A 19,225-nucleotide genomic window follows, 5' to 3' on the forward strand; every position below is an offset into this window, starting at 1 on the left:
CGGCCCCGAGCGAGCCCTCTCCCCCTCCCCGGGTGCCGTGTGATGGTGGGGTTTGGGTTCGCTTTGTTTGTTTTTGTCAGATGTGAATCCAAATGGAGCGCTCGGAAGGAGGCGAGCAGAGCCAGCAGCAGCAGCAGCCCTGGGGGAAGCTGATCCGGCTGGGTGCTGATGAGGCAGAGCCGCACGTCTTGCTGCTGAAAAGAGAATGGACAATTGGTCGGAAGAAAGGTGGGACGGGGACAGGCTGCGCTGGCGTAGGGCGGTGTTGGGGGGACAGCAGCGATCCCCCCTCCTGGCCTTTAAAACATTGGAAGGTGGACTGAAGCTAGTTGGGTTTGGTGCTTTCAACTGTTGGAGGTGCTTGCCAGGCGGTCCCTCATTCCTGATTTACCTCTTGGCTCTGTGTGAAGAGGAAGTTTACACTGACCTTTTTTACCAGCTTGTGACATGTGCACGTTTAAAAGTGAATATGCCTTTTAGGTTGCCTGTGACAGTTTGTACAAATAAGAAAAAACGATTGTTGATTCAGAAGGGTTTCTGTGTATCAGTCCTGTTTACGTTCTCATTTAATTTCTGCGGTTAAAATAAGCTGGCACTGCAATGCAAAATGCTTGTGCTTCACAGAAAAGAAAACGCCTACATAAAAGCCCTTAATTCTTCTGGCCATATAAAGATTGCCAACAAGTACTGAAAGTTTCTCTGAGGGTGGATTTGAAAGCTTTATTCCCAGAGTCTGGGGCTTTTTCTACTTGCCTTTATTTTAAAGGATTTCATGCTTACTGTATTTAAAACAGTTATCGCAGTGTTTTAATTTTTTTTACTCTGCCCTGACAGCACTAATTTTCAGTTTCCTGTTAATCAGTTCAAGCTATTTGACTGACCAGTCACATTCTGTAAATAGTCTTGAACAAACACCAGATGCTATAGCTCTGAGAAATTCAGATAATGTACTGTAGGAAAAATGTTTTGCCTATTTGGTAATATGCATTTAGATTGCTCATCATTGTCTAAGCTGCAGGTAAATTCTTCAAATTGAGGTCTAGTTGAGGGTTATCTTGCAGAAAAAAAGGTGAATTTTTGCACGTTCTATTGCTTCCATGACTGAGTGCTAATGGATTAATGAGTGGTTACAAGAATACCAAGCTTTGGGTCATAAGTATTACTTAGAAAATCTTCAGGAGCATTAGAAATGCTTGTTTAGAGCATTTTGTCTTTCCTGATTCCATATGAATGTCTAACTCCACAGAATAGAATGGAAATGTCGGCATGCTCCTGAATAAAATTTAGTCTACTGACTTTCAGTGGGCTTCCTAGCATCACAAGTTGTGTGGCAACAGTTAACTCCTGTAGCTGTTGATTGTTCCTTGAATATTAGGAGTAGACTAGTGATAAACTGTCACCAGCATGTGTAGTGGCTACTACGTTCCTTCTGGATATGTTGTTTTTGCAGGCTGAGGTACAGTGCACCCACAGTGTGAATAGGCGGAAGTGAATCACGTTTGTTAATGATAACTTTTGTGTGAGCAAGTACTTGGAGTCATTTGTGAGAGACACTAGTGGGGAACCTTGAGCATTGCCTTGAACATTCAAAGTTAAAGTGAAGCAAAAATACTATATTTGCTCAGAGCCCTGGAGTCGTAGGTAGGAAGGTTTCTATCACGTCAACATTGTCATTACAATTCTCCTGCATATCCCTAAATCTTAGTCTTGGATTTTTAATCTCCCTTCAGCTTTATTAACATAATAGTGCTGTCAACAGAGATGAGGAAAATTTTCCTATTTAAAAACAAACAAAAGAGAAAGACTTCAACAAAGAACAGTGATACTCTTTTATTTATCAGCTGTTGCTTCCTACTACTTCCCCCCAATATACCAGAATGAAGCAGAAGTTAAATCCAGTGAAACAGCGTTACAATGATGTGGAAAAAGAGTGGGGTGCTCTGTGACATATGCCTCTAGAACTTAGATTGAACACTTCAAATATGTGTGAATTTATCTCTGTACCACTCTAGAACAGAGTAATTGTGATTTGATTTCCATTTGCAAGAGCTAGGACGGGGGGGAAAAAAGGGAACTAAACCATCTTGAAATGGTTGAAATAAGCTTATATCAGCACATGGGGCTATCTCACCACTTGTATTTATGTATCGCGTACTAGACTCTGTTGCTGCCTATATGCCAGTAGAAGTTTTGAACTATTGCAGATGTACATGAGTCAGTTTGTTGTGCATTTATAGCCATGTAGAATGCTGATCTGTCTGTGTAATGTGTATTTTTAAGCACACTGGAAAATCTGCTTTCTTTTTAAGGTTGTGACTTATCTTTCCCTGGCAACAAGTTGGTGTCTGGAGATCACTGTAAAATCATAGTGGATGAAGAATCTGGTCAAGTGTCATTGGAAGATACAAGGTTGGTTCTTCTGTGAACTTCTGCTCTTATCTTCTTTTTAGTCTGTGAAGTAAAATCTTGTGCATTGCTCGAGGCATCCTTCTCTTTTTTGTTTCTTTTTTTTCCCCGCTTTTACATCTAGGTTTGGGGGTTTTTTGGCTCTTTCTAAGTATTTTTTTCTCTACAAAGGAATTCATAGTCTACTGGATGAAAAGTACTGTTGATGTAATAGTTCTGTAGCATATTTCTTTAGACTTGTGAAAAAAGTGATGCCAGCATGCTAAGCATGAGTGTGCCTCATTTCAGGCACTTGTGTAGGGAAGAAAATACCTGCAGTGATGATCTCAAAGCATAAAATAGATGTGGAATAAAAATCTGTACTTGTTATACATCTTTCTGGTACTCAAAATATCTGTAGTCTATATAGCATAAGTACTGTAGTAGTCTAGCAGTTGTGGTGGGCATGTCAGATGGAGATGAGAGCTGATTCAGTCTAATTTAATAATAGACGTTTGCTAGATTTCTACTATTGATATTTCAGTTTTGTTGCTTTTGTTTAACCAGAATGATTGTTTTCTTTTCTGGGTGTTTCCGTGTTAAGTTAGGGGTGTGAGAACTAAAGCCCTTAATGTAGAAAGATATAAGCACATACTTAACTGGAACTACTGCTAAAAAGCTAAGCTAATCTAGTGGAAGTACTTTTAGTATATAAAGTTAATTACATACTTCGTCACATACTGCAGGCCAGTGAACTTGCTATACTGGTGAGGCTATTTCCTGTAGAGTTCTAAGGCTACTGTGGGAGTACAAATAGCACTGCAGGGGTTGTGGGTGGTTTCCCATGGATTTTAGTTTGTTTTCCAGTTTCCTTTATAAAATTTGAGATAGGAATTTGAATGGAAGGCTATTTCTTAGGAGGAGATTGTAACCTCTTCAATTTTTCATCTGCTTAATTTTTGACAGGATTTTTTTGTCTAAGATTGCTGAAAGCTTCTGGTTTATTATATTTCAAGAACTCCGTGACATTTTAAAATGCTTCTGTAAACCACATTCTTTTTCTGCCAGGTTATTGCAGTCAGTAAAGAAACACATAATACTTTTCTGCCAGCTCCCCCCATTTTTCATGTCTGGAAGGCATTTTACCCAAAGACGAAGAAGACACTTCAAAATATATTGATGTACATACATAAAAAGGAAATTTCACATTTGAGGTTTTGAAGGGTATCTTGCCAAATCCCTGTTCCAACATACCAGAATGCAATTAAATATATTGTTCTGGTAGCTCAGGGTTAGTATCAAATACCTGCTGAGCTTTTGATAAAAATCCCTCCAAGAATATTCTGAAAAACATTTGAACTGTCTAATTGAATGGCATGCACATTTTTGGGGGGCACTGGCAGAATGTATGAGCTTTAGTTGGCGTTTTTCTTTCAGCAGAATTTTTGCGCCTCTGCTCCTTTTCTGTCTCTTGATGAATTAGTAGCTATGTTGATATTAAAAGGAATCTTTTTCAGGGTGAGGAACTCACTTCCAGATATTTACATTTCTTTTTATTTTATTTTCTCAAGTAAAACAGAACATTTAGAATTATTCAGGTTGGAAGAGACCTCAGGAGTTTACTTAGTTCAAACTCTGTCAAAGATAGGCCACCACTGGATTTGGACTAGGTTGTTTAGGCTTTCTCTAGTCAGGTCTTGAAAACCTCCAAGGACAGAGATTCTGTAGCCTCTCGGGGCCCTTATTCCATACCTTAATTATTCTCACAGTGATTTTTTTTTTTTTTTCCTTGCATCCATTTGATTCTTCCTTGTTTCAATTTATGACCTTTGTCACCTCAGTAAAGAACCTGTCTCTGTCATCTTGGTAACTTCCTGATAGGTATTGGAAGGCTGCTGTGAGGTCCCCTGCTCACCAAGCTGCCTCCTCCCAGGCAAAAGAAGCCCAGTTCTCCTAGCCCCTTAGCTCATAGGTCTTGTGTTCCAGCCCTCTGGCCATGCCGGTGGCTATCTGCTGGACTTGCTCGAGTTTATCAAGACCTTCTTTGTACTAGGTGACCCAAAACTAGATGTAATATTTTAGATGTGGACTAAAGAGTTCCAAGTAAAGGGAAATAATAATCACTTCACTTGAGTTTCTGACTACACCCTTGTTAACACAGCCAAGTGTGCTGTAGGCCTTCATCACTGCCAGGGCATGCTGCTGACTTAAGCCTAGGCATAAGTCCAAGGTGTATGATCTTATGCTTAGTCATAAGATCCATCAAGAACTCTCGCTGGTTGGTCTCTAGCCTGTACTGCTGCAGGTGGTTATTCCATCTCAGGTGCAGGACTTAGGGTTTGTCCTTGTTGAATGACATGATGTTCCCATCAGCCCATTCTTCCAGCCTGCCTTAGTACCTCTGAACAGCAGCCCAGCTCTGCCCCTGCTTTGGTGTCATCCGTAAACTTGATGAAGGCGTATTTCCTCTCCACTTCTAGGTTGTAGTTAGAGAAAATAACCAGGATAGGTTCCTGGATAGATCCCTGGAGGGCTTATACTCCCAGAAGCTGTGGGATGGAATGTTAGATTTCAGGAAAAAATATCAGGCCTAGCTAGAATGTCTAGGAAATGGCTTATAATTGTCATTCTCCAATGTTACCCCAAATTTCAAGACATTTCAAACAACAAATTAGGCCATGTTTGCCTATCGTGGCAGTCTCAGAGCATAGCTGTAAATCTAAGCTTGAGAAACTGTCCCTAGTTTCAGTTGCATGTAGTTGGTAGAATTGGCTTAGACCATGGTCATGATAATATAAGCTAAAGAAATTGTGAATGATGCAGAAACGTTCCTGCCTGCCTTTCCGCCCTGCCCCCTCCACCACACACATGCACACCCCGAGGCAGAAGGTGCAGCCAGCAGAAAACCAGCAAAGCCAAATTAAAGTTAATTTTCTATATGATACATTCATTAAAAGGTGGGGCTTGTTACAATGGTAGTGTAATAGAAAGGCTGGACCTATGGAGTACTGCCAATTAACTGCTTATGCATGTTACACTTCTGTGTATCTAACAAAAAAGAGTAAGATCCTTTATGTGTTCTGCTTGCCTGTGAGTTGGTATGAAGTGTGGCTACCATTTGCTGAATCAAGAGACTAAACGGGTTGATATGACTACTTGCAGAAGACTGTCTGTTCTTCTGGGTCTTCCAATGTTTGTGCCAAATATCAGATGAGCTCCAGAAAATCAAGCAGGCTGAAAGAAGAAGATTTTTGAATGTTTGAGTTGGCAATACAGATGCCTGGCGTCCTAGAAAAACACTACAATGTCAGCTTTTTCTTCGCTGAAGTGGAAAACAATTTGGAAACATTGCTGTGGTCAAGCTCAGATTTTTCTGGTGAAGAGGAATGCGTTGAAGGAGGCAGCTAGTGTAGGACAGTTGATCTGAGTGGACTTTGTTTCTGTATTGCAGCTAAACCAAAGAATATCATCAAATATATGTAGACAGCCAACATTGTTTTTTATCTCCCTGGTAGCATAATGAGTTTTTGGATCTACTTTGGAAAGAATTACCATAAATTTGCAGGTGAAAGAAAATGTGTAGAGAATTCAGAATTATTGAGTAAATAGAAGTTTGGAAGTAACAAAAGCCAAGAGTTAGCAAATAGTACAATAAAACATTCACAGATTACCCCTTTTGGGGGTACGTTTCTGCTTTATTTTCCAAACCATGCACTAGTTGCTTTATACTGCTTGAAAGAAAACAAGTTATACAAGCTGACCTAACACAGTGGAGGCAGTAGTTGGCTTGCCCTAAGTAAAAGCAATAGTAAGATTCTCCTTTTGAAAAAGAAATTTTAAGGGCAACTAAGGTAATTTTTTTAAAGACCTCCTCTTGTTGTCTTCAAGGAAATTTTTTTTTTTAAGGATTCTAAGTAATAAGTGATGTTTCAGAACAGGAAACTATGTACACAAGGCTGATACTCATGTGACAGGCAAGCAGATACTCCCTTTCTGTGGGTAAATCGGAGGCTGATCTTCAGTTGGTGCTGGTGTCCTTTCTGCTACTAAATTCTCCTCACCCTGCCAGTCAAAACTATTTCTGTGAACATTAAAAGAATGGGGAATGACACAGTACAGAAGGGATTCTGTAACTTAATAGAATTCAAAACTCATTTCAGTTTACAGTGTGTTCAGGATAATATGTATTTAAGTAGCAGATAACTATTAAAAATATTAACCCAGAAGCTTTACCGAAAATTACATTCTTTTCCTGGATGGACGCTAGTAATTACTAAAAAGTAACAGACTGGCATTTTTCTCACAAGGATACCAAAGTATCTTACAACACATAGATCATTCACCTACTTCAAAAGTAAGCCTGTTCTGAGTGAAATACAGCTGTTCACATCAATTCTGCACAACAGTTGGGATTGGGAAGTAAAGGTAATGTATGGTTCATTAATCAAACTGTAGAGTCATCAGCCACACTGGAATTGAGTCAAGGCCTGACTTTTTTTTCTTCCACTCTTTAGAAAAGTGACGTTGGGACCTTTTGTGACATTGTTTCACAACGCAGACAATTTATATCTGATAGTACCGTTTTTCTTCTCCACCTCAAAACTTACACAGCCAGTTGGTATCGATTCAGTATTAAGTCCTAATGAATGTCCTTCATATTTGGGATTCTCATTGTACTTTCTACTTGTTTTATGGAGACCTTACTTTAAATTGAAACATCAGAGGAATGTACAAATGTCATAATTTATCATGTGTGTCTGGTTAAAAAATACCCACAACATTAATCTGGTATGTCACCATATCTGTTAAATGCCTCAAGCTAAAGCCCAAAACTGGAAATGAAAGACTAATACAATTATTTGGGGTAGCTGGATTTTTTTTTTACCTTTGATTAGTAGCTGAGATATAAATACAACTGCTTCAGTTGGCTAATGTATTTAAGAAAAGCTTATGGTTTTCTGTGTTAAGTGGTATCAGTTTATTCCTACTTCATTTGGGTCCATGGATGCCAAATAATTTATTAGTCAGCTCTCATTGAAGTCTGTATATCTGTGCAGAACTGAAAAGATTTGGTTATTTGTAATCAGTTTGACAATTAGGGTCTTGCGTAGCTATTTTTGCAGCTTGCCTTGTGAGACCAAGCACGAGTGGTTACTAGATGTGTGATGATTTTTTTTTTTCTTTTTCCAAGAATACCTCACACGTTTAAGAACACCTCACACGTTCTTGTCCCTCATAACCATCTTGGAACTTTGCAGTCATGACAAAGCAACTTCATAAAATACATTTTTGTGACATTTTTTCCCCCTATGTTTAGTGGAATATTGGGACTAGGAATTGCCTGTAGAAGCTAAAACTCAGTAAGAGACAATTCTTCTTACTTGAGTTTAGCTGTTTTATTACAAAAGAAGGTCTAAAACACCTATGGCAGATGGGAGATGCATGCTTTGTTTTACCTTCTGCAAAACTAAGGAGGTCAAATTTGATGTTTCCTAGTTCTGTTAAAGGACCTCTGACAGGTTTCAGGGATTGTTGTAAGCTTTACTGTTTCTTTGACAATTGAAGGAGGTGCAATTTTTGCTTCGTCATAATCTTTTTAATATATTATCACTAGCATCACTGTTAAGTTAAAAATTAGTATAGTTTCTAACAGACTGACTGAAATTCTTTTTTCCTCTTAATTGCTAAACTTTGGCATTCTTTTAGTGATGTCTCTGTTCTGCTGGTTCTTTGGTGCTTATGTCTTTCAGGCTAGCCAACATCTGTATGCCTGAGGTAAAAAGGCAAGCTTAAAACAGTTTTCATGCTTATAGGAGAAGCTTGAAAATTCTTTTTAACAGAGCAAATATCAATGTGACACAAAGACTTTCATTTGTTTCTGGATGTTTAAAGTAGCATTTTTATGGGTTTTTTGTCTTGTTATTTATGTTGAATTGGTTGATTCAACCGTGTAGATAGCAAAAGCAGTTGCAGAGGTAAGAGCAAGAACTGATACCTTGACCAAGATTTGCTGTAGTGATTCAAAAGGGCTTGCTTTTTCTTTTGTCTTTTTAATGTAATGCTTTTGACTTCGTCCAAAAAGGTCAACAGTACGAAGTTCTAGTTTTCTTCCTCTGTTCATGTTACTAAATGGCAAGAGATTTTTCCAGGTTGCTTTTTAAAAGAAAAATAATGAGAAGGGAAGGTACTTATTTCTAAATAACCATCCCTCTCCTCTAGAGAGAAAGTGGTCTGTTTGAGGAAGGCTGTGTTGTGTCCTGGGCACAAGTGGTGGCCTCCAGGAGGTGGCAGCAGAGTTATTTCATGCAGCAGCTTGCTCTGCTGAGGGGGAAAAAGAAGATTTTCTGTTCACTTATATTTCGTACTAATTGCTGAGATTTTGAATGGCAGAAGTCTGAAGTTCTAGAATGCTGCAGCCCTGAAAGAGGCTTATTGCAACTGAGCTGGAACTATTCAGTACTTGAATAGCTTGACTTGGTTATAAAACACTAATAGCTTGTGTATAAAACGTCACCCATAGCGAAGGAAATACCTCCATTAATCAGCAATGCTCTGCATTTTCCTCTTCCCCAATTTAATTTCTTCCATGAGCCTTGGAGTTTTTATCAATATCAAAATAATTCATTCCAACTCATCTTTTAATTATGTATAACTGTTTTTCCACCTTACTAACTTCTCTCTTTTGAGTTGCAGTCTAAGTAACCTTGGAATTTTAGGTTTTTTACTGCTTGAAGCAAGAGGGGAGAAAAATTAATGCCGCATGGCATCCCTGACTGTACAGGAGAAGTTCCTTTGTCACAGAATGTCTTAGGAGATTCCCGGTGTTAATTGGAAAACATAATCTAGAACTTTTTGACTAGAACTCCTATTGTCCTTTCCTGTTTTATACTTAAAGGGTGGAGATTATTGTACAGAAACAATCATCTAATTATTTTGAGACATTGGCCAAATGTCAGGGACCTTTGGTCTGTTTGTCAGCTACCGTCTCTTTACCAGTAGCTGCAAATGAGCTTTGAAGTCCTAGTAGCTCTGCACATCTGTCTTTGGGAGAAATTTTTTATTTGTTTCTGGACTTTTTTTTCTCTTTTTATCCTGGCTTACTTTTTTTTTTTGAGAGCCAATAGTTTTTCTTCATTAAAAGTATCTTGTGTTTTCCCTTCCTTCTCCTATGTAATTTTGAAAACATTTATGCTAAGTTATCTTTTCTTTCTCTTTACAGTACTAATGGAACAGTAATTAATAAACTGAAAGTGGTTAAGAAGCAGACATACCCTTTACAGACTGGGGATGTGATCTATGTTGTTTACAGAAAAAATGAGCCAGAGAACAGTAAGTAAATGATATTTTTTAAATGGCATGCTTAGTCATTTTTTTGAGTCATGAGAGAAAAGAAATAGCAGTACAATTAAAACAGAATTACTCAATTTTAAGACAAATAATTTGTTAATGTTTAAAAACAAGTCTCTGTAGAAGAGGTCATGGATGTGCCAATTTTTACAGGGACAAGTCTGAGCAACTGTCTGAAATTGAAATGTGCCTAGAAGTAGTTTTGGAAGAACTAATGCATGGAATGGTAACTAATGAGGTTTTGATCACATGCCCAATGCTTCTTTTAGAAGTCAATTTGCTGGGGTAGTTAGTGATACTTTATATATCACATTGAAGCAATTTTTGGCACCAGAAGGAAAGGCTGCAAAAGCTTTTTGTTTTGTTTTGTGTTAGGGTTTTTTTGTTTGTTTTAAAGAGGAAAGAGACAAAATGGGGGGGAGGTGGGGAAAACCCCATAGTGAAAGTAGAATTAGTAAACCTGGAAAAATATTTGTGTTGTCTTAAAGAAGAATCATGCCTCACATGCTTGTAATTCTTTTCAGGATGATGCAATTGAAATAACATAATCAGGTTTAAAAAAAAAAAAAAAAAAAAGGGGGCCGGTCCTTCCTCAAAGGTTTTTAAATAAGCCAAGCTATTGTTGGGCGGGAAGTAATGTTCTTTCATGTGTTAACTGGGTAGAAGTCAGGGACCAAGGTTGAGGTGTAAACACTCAGTTTTTGCAGTGGAACAAAATTAATAAAAGATTTCATGAATGATCTGTGTTGTCATCTGTCTTAAAGATGTTCATAAATGATTTGGGAAATGATAACTATTGAGGCAGCAGAATTTTCATTTCATACATTTTCATTTCATACCATTTCATTTCATTCAGTTATACAGGATCATTAAATGCAAAACTGACTTAAAAGATTTCCAGAAATAATTTAGTTGCTCATTATTACGAAATAATAGATGGAGTTCAACTTTGATAAACAGGGGGGAGAGAGGGAATGGGCAAGCTCTGTTTTTACATATGTATTGTTGTGCCCCAGCCCACCGCTCTGTCTGTTAGCATGCAATTCTTTTAAGTGTGAAGTGTTTAATATTGAAATTTTAGTAGAGAGCATTCACTTTCTGGAAGAAACTTTTTAAATGAAAGAGGCATTTTAAATGTTAATTCTCATTGCTGTATTTGATGGCTCTGGAGTGGAACTTTAAGGTGAACAGACAGACTTTGTATGGTCATAAGCTCCGCTATTATTGTGAAGATAATTGGATGTACTGGGAGATGGGAGGGTGTAGTATTAGGTACATTTACAGCATGATATTTAATGTAAAACACAAGACTGTATTTACAATTTTCATAGAGTAAACTGTAACATATGAACTGTTAATCTAAAAAATTCTAGATATATACATACTCACTACTGAAATACTTCCTTTATGAAGTTGCTGTTAATTTAATATACAGACAGATCAGACAGATTTATGCTGTCTGATGTAAATGTTACAAGAAGCAGTGATAAGCTGTATTTGTCTGGCTGGCTGGCTTGTTTATCTCAAATCCTTTCTAAGATGGCACTATTGCAGTTGATGCTGCTTGGAAGAACTCACGTGAATTTTCCAGGTACTTTGTAATGAACTGAATCACTGATTTCTGTTTGGGTTAACAAGTATTTGAATTACCAAGCCTCCAGTTTTGCTTTTTCAGCTTCTCCATCTTCGAAGACAGAGAGAGAATTTAGGTTTGGCATGCCTATTTGGCCATTCTGAGTGGTTCTGAAGGAGACAATACTCTAACTTTTGATCAGAAAAAGGGTTGCTACGAACTAAGAGAGTCTTATTTGCTTCTAGGTGGCTGGAGATGAAAAAAAGTAGCAAGTTAGGGGAATCTTTGGAACTGTGTTAGCTTGAAGTAAGATGGAGAAGAAAGGGATATTATCCAGTTGGTTTTATTAATAGATACTAAATTAGTTTCTGGATGAAACTTATGGCATGTCTTAATCTGTATTTTTGAGAGTTCATATATCTCACAGAGAAATGAAATAAAATTGATTTAAGTTGTTGATAAGTGAGCTTAGAAATAATAAGCTGCTTCGAAGAACTTTCATTCAAGTATCAGTAAAAATACAGTTTGTTCTGACACAGAGCAGATTTTAGGTTTAAGAAATGATTAAGCCTCTGGTTCCATGGCTGGCACAAGTTAAACGTCACACAAAAGCAGCTCTGCCTGGTTTCCTGAGAAGAAAAGATCTTGCTATGCTGTTCCTAATTGCCTCCTAAGTATAAGTATTAACATTGTACTATAAAGGTGACCCCTCATTTGTCTCTTCCATTGTCAGACACTTTGGGGAAGCAGCCACTTGTGAATAGAAGTTGTTTATGTGAGATTAAGGTTAGTGAATTTTTATTTAAAGATTCTGATCAATATTTTTTAATCTCTTTCAGATGTTGCTTATCTTTATGAATCCTTAAACACAAAACATGATGCAACTCAAGAACCAGTAGGTAAGGAAGTAATTCAAGATCCATGAAGAGGAGCTAAGCTCCAATGACTAATGTAACCCTCTTGAGAGAGTTTGATTCCTTGGAATTTTGAAGCCATGATGTGGTGACTGTCACGCAGATTTTTTTCTTTCCTTTCCCCCCTTCCAACTGTAGAAGTTAATGTAGAAAACCAATGCCATGTGACCAAAGATACCTCAAGTACAGGAAGAAGTAATGATGAGACCCAAATTACCTCATCACCGTCAGCTACTCAGTCTTGCTATGAGGAACCACAGCCATCTACTTCTACATCTAACCTCTTTAATGCTTCTTCTACCTCTCTTATTGAGTCTGCATCTGTTCAGCAGGATAATCCTTCTACATCTGGTAAGAATTGTGTCAAGTATTTAAAGTTTGATATCCCATCAACTGTTACTCCAGTTTTGAATTTTAACAGATTAGTCTCTTACCCGTACCTGGGTCTTTAGCATTTGCTTTGTAAAGTTCTAGTGAAAATAGCAGGTGGATATGTGCATTTTAACTTCCTCCCTATGAGTAGGCGGGGTAAATCCTAGTGGATGAGTAAGGCTATTGTGTGAATTGCTTATGCTCAGAGGGGCGGAAAATGCACATAAATCCCAAACTGTTCTATCTTTACAGTATGGTTTTGTAGTGGAGCACTGGTGAAAACTTAGCAAATCTATGTGGTTCGTATAACAAAGTGAGTAGATACGAGTGCTCGTGCTCATGCAGTCGCTCCAAGAAACTATTCTAATTGTCACTGTTACTGCTGCCAATCGCCAGTCCCCTTTCCTTTGCTTAGAGCTCTAAGGCCAAAAATATACCACATGGATCCCTAGCCTAATATCTTGCATTATGTTGGCAAGTGTAATACCACAATGCTGCGTAACTCTTAAAATAGAACTGGAGCAAGAATGGCTATCTAGAAAATGGCATTTGTCAACAGTTCATTGGGACTTTTTAAACATGCTCCTATGAAAACAAAGCTTTGCCCTCCACTGTGATCCTGACCTCTTACGTATGATCAATATTGCATAAATCCTCTGCCTGGCATCTTTGTCAGGAATACCTGGTGTGGATAATAGTCTTATGAATAAATACTCCACAATTTAAAGAGCAATGGGGATTTTAAGTAGGGTTACACAACTAATAGCTTGTTTCCCCCCCAGGTCTTCCAATTAGTCAGATTGGCTGAGAATGCATTTAGTATAGTTATGCAGACGTTGCTTTTTTGCTCCACTTTTTCCTATTCAAATGTTTGGATTGATGCGTGTGCATCATCAGTGTTTGAGTACCTTTTGTTTTCACATGTCCCATATCTGTATGCAGCTATGCTCATGTTTCTGTTTTTATTTTGCAGGGTCACAATCCTCAGTTTTCACTCCTGTGCCTGTTTTCCCCATCTTAGAATCTGTGTGTCTAAGAGCACTGCATGACAAACATGAAAAGCTGGATATGAATACTGAAACTTCTGCAGTCACTTCAGAAATCACTGACAAAGAAAAAGCAGAATCAGATTCTCAAAGGACAGGGGAGGAGGAAGGTTTGGAACCTGCTAAGAAGAAACTAAAAGGAGGCTAGTATACTACAGTATTGCGCAACCTATCCTGCACTCTTTTATTTTAATGTTATTGTTGACAGTTAGTTTAAAAACCTTAATTAGAAACTGAAAGCTATGTCCCATTTTTCATAGAAGCCCAGTGAGATTAACAGAAACATAAGGATCTGTGCTTATTTTTCTTTATTAATATGCGTGCATTTTGAATTTATTTCATATCAAACCTAGAAGGTCCTAAAAGGTTATGTTAGTAGGGGATAGGTAACTTTTTTCTTCCTCACAATGTTATTTTACGTTTTAGTATTGTATGAAATAAGAAAAGCAAAACTCCCCTCTCATTCCGCTCCCCCCACCCCAATTGAGTCAGGTCAGCTGTCATCAGTCCTTCTTCAATTTGTTTCTTGCTTCTTATTACTTGATTTCTGGTCCAGTGAAAATAATGGCTTCAGTAGCAGAAGCTGTTAAGTGTAAAGCAAGAACCTTTAGTGGGACCATTGCCAGTGAACGGTGAATCAGTGAATATCTTTCAGGTCTTTTTTTTTTTTTTTTTTAAAAACACTTAAATAGAAATAAATTTTAAAAAGCTGCAAAAACTACATACTGTGGAATCTTCTGTCTTTGTAGATGAAGATGCTTGTCCAAATCTTTCACCAGCAGCTCCAAGTGAATGTATAATTAAAATTGGCTCTGAAGATGCAAAAGCATCAAATGTGAAACCGGATAAGATGGAAGAAACATTAACTTGCATTATCTGCCAAGAACTGCTGCATGACTGTGTAAGGTATGTATGATTGACAAAAGCTGTAATCATGTGGTAATAATATAAGAAGTTCAGTAACAACTGTTTGAGGAGGCCAGGATATTTAGGGTTTTCACAAGCCCTTCTGAGTCCCCCTTCCACCCCCCACCCCCCGCAATGTATATAGTCAAATCAATGCGAAACAGTTTTTTGAGTGTTATGAATGTATCTGAAAAATGAAAGACTTGTGTTTTGACTCCATTTCTTTCATTGTTTTCATGTTTGTGTTTTCCAGCTTGCAGCCTTGTATGCATACTTTTTGTGCTGCCTGCTACTCAGGATGGATGGAAAGATCTTCTCTATGTCCAACTTGTCGTTGTCCGGTAGAACGTATTTGTAAAAATCACATATTGAACAACTTGGTTGAAGCTTATCTGATCCAGCATCCAGGCAAGTTGAACAGTGTGTGTAACAGAATCTGATGTATTTCACACATTAGCTGTGTAACTGATGTATGCACAAGCTGCTGTCTGTTAAATTTCTATTTATGTTTTATTACTCTGCTCTTTTCTTTGACATGGCTGTAAGAAAACAAGTGCATTTAATATGACATAACTTATTGTAGTATTTCAAATACTGGCTGAGAATTGAAGGTGATTTAATACTATAACTGAGTATGCTAAGAATTCTTAATTTTATTTTGCTACTTAATCATGAGAAGGATATCAGTTTTATCAAATACGGTACGCTGACTGATTAGGCCACCTAATCTCAGATACTTTTGAAAAATATACTTGAATATGGGTTTAATTAACTTTGATCATGGCCTCTTGAAAACAAAACTTAGGTTGCCTGATACTACACTTCCATTAACAGAGAGAGGAATTTAACTAAGATCTTCTAGAACTCTGTTATCCAAAAATAAGTTTTATGGAAATGAAAACAAAATAATCATAACTGTGTTAATAAAGTAGGGTGGGGATAAGGGATGCGAGGTGTTCTTTTCTCTTGAAATTTGAATTTGGTTCTCATGCCAGATAAATGTCGTAATGAAGATGATGTACGTAGCATGGATGCTAGAAACAAAATTACTCAAGACATGTTGCAACCTAAGGTGCGGAGATCTTTTTCAGACGAGGAAGGAAGTTCTGAAGATTTATTGGAATTGTCAGATGTAGATAGTGAATCTTCAGATATCAGGTATGTCTATTTAAGTTGTGCGCTGAATTAGATTTACTTATGTTTGAATGCCCAAACCCACAAACTGAGCTAGTTTCACAAACGCTGTTACTGCTGATAGTGTTTCCATGATCATTGCCAGAATGAATCTTATTTTTGTTTTCAGGTAAGTTCATTCTTACCAGTAATTATCTTGGCAATTCTACTGGCCATCCTACTGAACCTTGAGCAGTCAACAAAATACTAAAATTAGAACTTCCTAGAAGTCCAACAAGATTCAGTTTATGACCAACAGTTCTATCCTGAATTGTGCAACAGCTTCATGTGTGATATGTGAAATTACCTTTTCCAATTACGAATTGGCTGTTACTTTAGAGAAAACAGGTTTCTGGCTAAGACCTTGTCAGGAGATAAAGCAGTCCATGACCCTATGAGTGCAGCTGCAATGATGGTGCTTTCTTATGTGTCTGGAATGCTGCTTTCACCAGGTGTATGGTACTGACGCAGGTGATGCTTGACCTAGGGATTCCCAAGCACCAAAATATTGCCTCTTTATTTCCAACGGCAAATATTTTTTGCTGTATGTCTAGAGGGGAGCAGAAGAACTCTTCATGTAGATAATTATTCCAGCTTTGTTCTTCTCTCTCTTGTTCATCTCACTTCCAGTCACACTGCTCTTCTTTTTTTTTTTTTTTTTTTTTTTTAACTACTTGAGGAATACTACAAAATACAAAGTTTTTATCTGTACAACTACAGCAGTCTTCACAGGTGTGAGGTACTGAGTTATGTAAACCTCCATATGCTACTGGATGAAGAAATTCCAAATTTAAACTTTGAAAGTATGACCAACCCTGTCTAGCATAGCGATATGAGTTATATTTGCATTTGTTGGGTGTGATTTCCTATGACCTTATTTTATTCTTTCAGTCAACCATATATAGTATGCAGACAGTGCCCAGGGTATCGAAGACACTCTGTTCCAACTCTGCCTGGCACAGGCCAAGAGACAGAAGCAGGAGGAGTGCAAGCACTGGGAGATGCGCCATCTACATCTGCCAACTTCCCTGCAGGTCAGTGTCATGAAATCTTCTCAGTAGTGTGATACTAAAATACTACGACTCATACACCCATTATGAACTAAGCAAGCTCACTGTCGTAGTACTGTGAGACTAACACTACTTCACATGGGTGTCTTTGCAAATACCATGAGATTTGACCATGGTTTTTCTGTGGTTGTCCAAAATAGATTGCTGGTGGCTGATAGTTCTTAAACTGTTCTACATATTGAAATATTTTACACACCTACATAATTTAGAAGTCTGAATACCATTTTTCTGCTCTCTTATAGAATCTTTGTAAAAATGATATTGCTTTCTTGTTACTTTCAAATTTTTATGTTGCTAATATTCACTGAGATTCCTAGTCCAGATTGCAATTGTGTACATTGTTCAGTCTATCCTTCTTTTCTTCTGTTTTTAACTCATCTAGCTGTCCAGGAATATGTGTGTCCTGCTCAAGGAAGTCATGTAATATGCACCTGCTGCTTTCAGCCAATGCCTGACCGAAGAGCAGAGCGTGAACAGAATCCTCATGTTGCTCCTCAGCAATGTGTGTACATTTTTCTTTTTTTATTTTTTTAAAACCTTGGCTACAGAACTAAATCTCTCCTTATTTTTAATTAAACTTAAGTTTACTTTGAAGAGTGTTCTTTATTTGAATATTCTTTATCGTGACTCCTGTAGTGACAGCATGGAAGAATCTTCCTTTATAAAATTTATTATTCCTCTATAGAATGTATTTTAAATGAGAAAGTTGTACTATTTTAACCAAGTTTATCAGGGCTCTATTGTTATTGATTTATAAGAACAATAACTGTTGAGTTTTGTTGTGTGCAAGTCCTTACAGGGGTTTTCTGTTATTTTACAGGTACGGTTTGTCTGCAACCCTTCTGTCACTTATACTGGGGCTGCACTCGGATGGCATGTTTTGGCTGTTTGGCACCATTCTGTGGTATTGTGGAATAATCTGTTTCTTATGAGCCTGCTCACTTTGCAATAATGTCTGTCTGTCTTGAACTTTAGGTAATTTAAGAAATATAATAGATTAGTTTGTAGCACAGTCATGCAAAAGGAAACGAAGGCTGTGTCCTCATATCACAAACACGAAAAATTCTTGAGTGGTGTGTGTCTTAACTTTGAGAGGATTTAACTTCTTGTCTTCATACCATATTGGGCTTGAAAACTACACTTGTTGAGCACAATGCTTTCCCATGTGAAAGGAGTTATGGTGTATTTCAGCCTAGTAAGAGAATCATACAAATCAAGGCAAGAGCACTGAACATCTATGTTAACCAATTAGAAAAGAACCTTACCCTCTTAAACATGCAGACTTCTGAAACTCAAGGTTTTAGACACTTTTTAAAAATAAATTAGAACAGTTGAAATAACTTGGCTGCAGTTTGAAGCTAATGGAACATGCTTTAATAGCACTGTAAATTTGTTTGTGCAGATTAGTAGTAGTGTTTGTGGACTAAAGGTGAAATTGTAAAATCTCAGTGTCTTTGCCACTGGAATTTATCTATCACATGCTTTAGCATATGTTGAATGCAGTCATTTACTTGGTGCTCACATAAGTCTGTGCACGTTATTTCAGGAAACAGAAGAACCTTCAGAAAATGTGGGGGTGCCATGGGGTTGGGGGTAGAAATAGTAACTCTTCTTCTTCTTGTTCTGATTAGAAATAAATCTTGGTGATAAGTGTTTAGATGGAGTCCTAAATAACAACCACTATGAGTCAGATATCCTAAAGGTATGTTTAAAAATCATTATGTATGGTGCATAATAATAAATGTACAAAGTTTAAGATGTACTCACTCATGAAGTGATAGTGATGTGCTGCCTAACAGTTACAGTGGCAGCATTGTGTCACTTGCAGCACCTGATTCTAAAAGGCAAATTTAATGAGCCCTGAACGTTCAGCTGGATCAAAGTTACAGTTACTGTGTCTGGAAGTATTTTGGGGTGATAATTTGTCTCTTTCAGTCTCTCTGTAAGAGGGCATCGTATTCTAGAGATGCATTCCATTTAGCATCAGCTCTTCCCATACCACCCAAATTAACAACAACAACAACAAAATCACTTTCATGCAATCCTGACGTTTAATTTCTCCAATGTGTATGTCTGACAGGTGCCAAGAAGGCCAAAATTCTAGACATAACTTCTGAATTTGAGTTTAAATGAGTAATAGACACACTGTAGAATTCAGATATGTTTGGTTGTTAAATCATAAAAGAATTTTACTTGTATGAAGTATTTGTTAGGGAAGCTGGTTTCTACAGTCTAAAGTGTAACATCCAAAATATTAATTAAGAGAAAAATAATTCCCTAAAAATATACCAGGAAAACAAAGCTTGTTAAATATTTTTTTCCCAGACAAGTTACATTGCACGCTAGGTTGCATGGAAAAGATTTTGCCTGCAAAAAGAGAGTGTGACTGAAAGAAACGTATTTGCATTCCTTTGGCAAAAGTGGGGATCTTCTGGAAAA

At 37.5% G+C, this 19,225-nt stretch overlaps 1 protein-coding gene across 1 annotated transcript in view; it reads left to right on the forward strand.

Moving 5' to 3' along the window:
- The first annotated feature begins 92 nt into the window (after nt 1-92).
- Nucleotides 93-19,225, forward strand: part of CHFR (checkpoint with forkhead and ring finger domains) — a 26,198-nt gene continuing 7,065 nt past the window's right edge. The window contains exons 1-13 of the mRNA XM_009274339.2: nt 93-228; nt 2,310-2,409; nt 9,605-9,714; nt 12,145-12,204; nt 12,358-12,570; nt 13,565-13,780; nt 14,387-14,543; nt 14,797-14,951; nt 15,539-15,701; nt 16,608-16,750; nt 17,169-17,288; nt 17,607-17,690; nt 18,418-18,488. Coding sequence (XP_009272614.1) covers nt 93-228; nt 2,310-2,409; nt 9,605-9,714; nt 12,145-12,204; nt 12,358-12,570; nt 13,565-13,780; nt 14,387-14,543; nt 14,797-14,951; nt 15,539-15,701; nt 16,608-16,750; nt 17,169-17,288; nt 17,607-17,690; nt 18,418-18,488 — 1,728 coding nt within the window. The remainder of the gene's footprint in view (nt 229-2,309; nt 2,410-9,604; nt 9,715-12,144; nt 12,205-12,357; nt 12,571-13,564; nt 13,781-14,386; nt 14,544-14,796; nt 14,952-15,538; nt 15,702-16,607; nt 16,751-17,168; nt 17,289-17,606; nt 17,691-18,417; nt 18,489-19,225) is intronic.

The sequence above is a fragment of the Aptenodytes forsteri genome, unplaced genomic scaffold, assembly GCF_000699145.1.
Source record: "Aptenodytes forsteri isolate BGI_AS27 unplaced genomic scaffold, ASM69914v1 Scaffold79, whole genome shotgun sequence".
Taxonomy (NCBI): Eukaryota; Metazoa; Chordata; class Aves; order Sphenisciformes; family Spheniscidae; genus Aptenodytes; species Aptenodytes forsteri.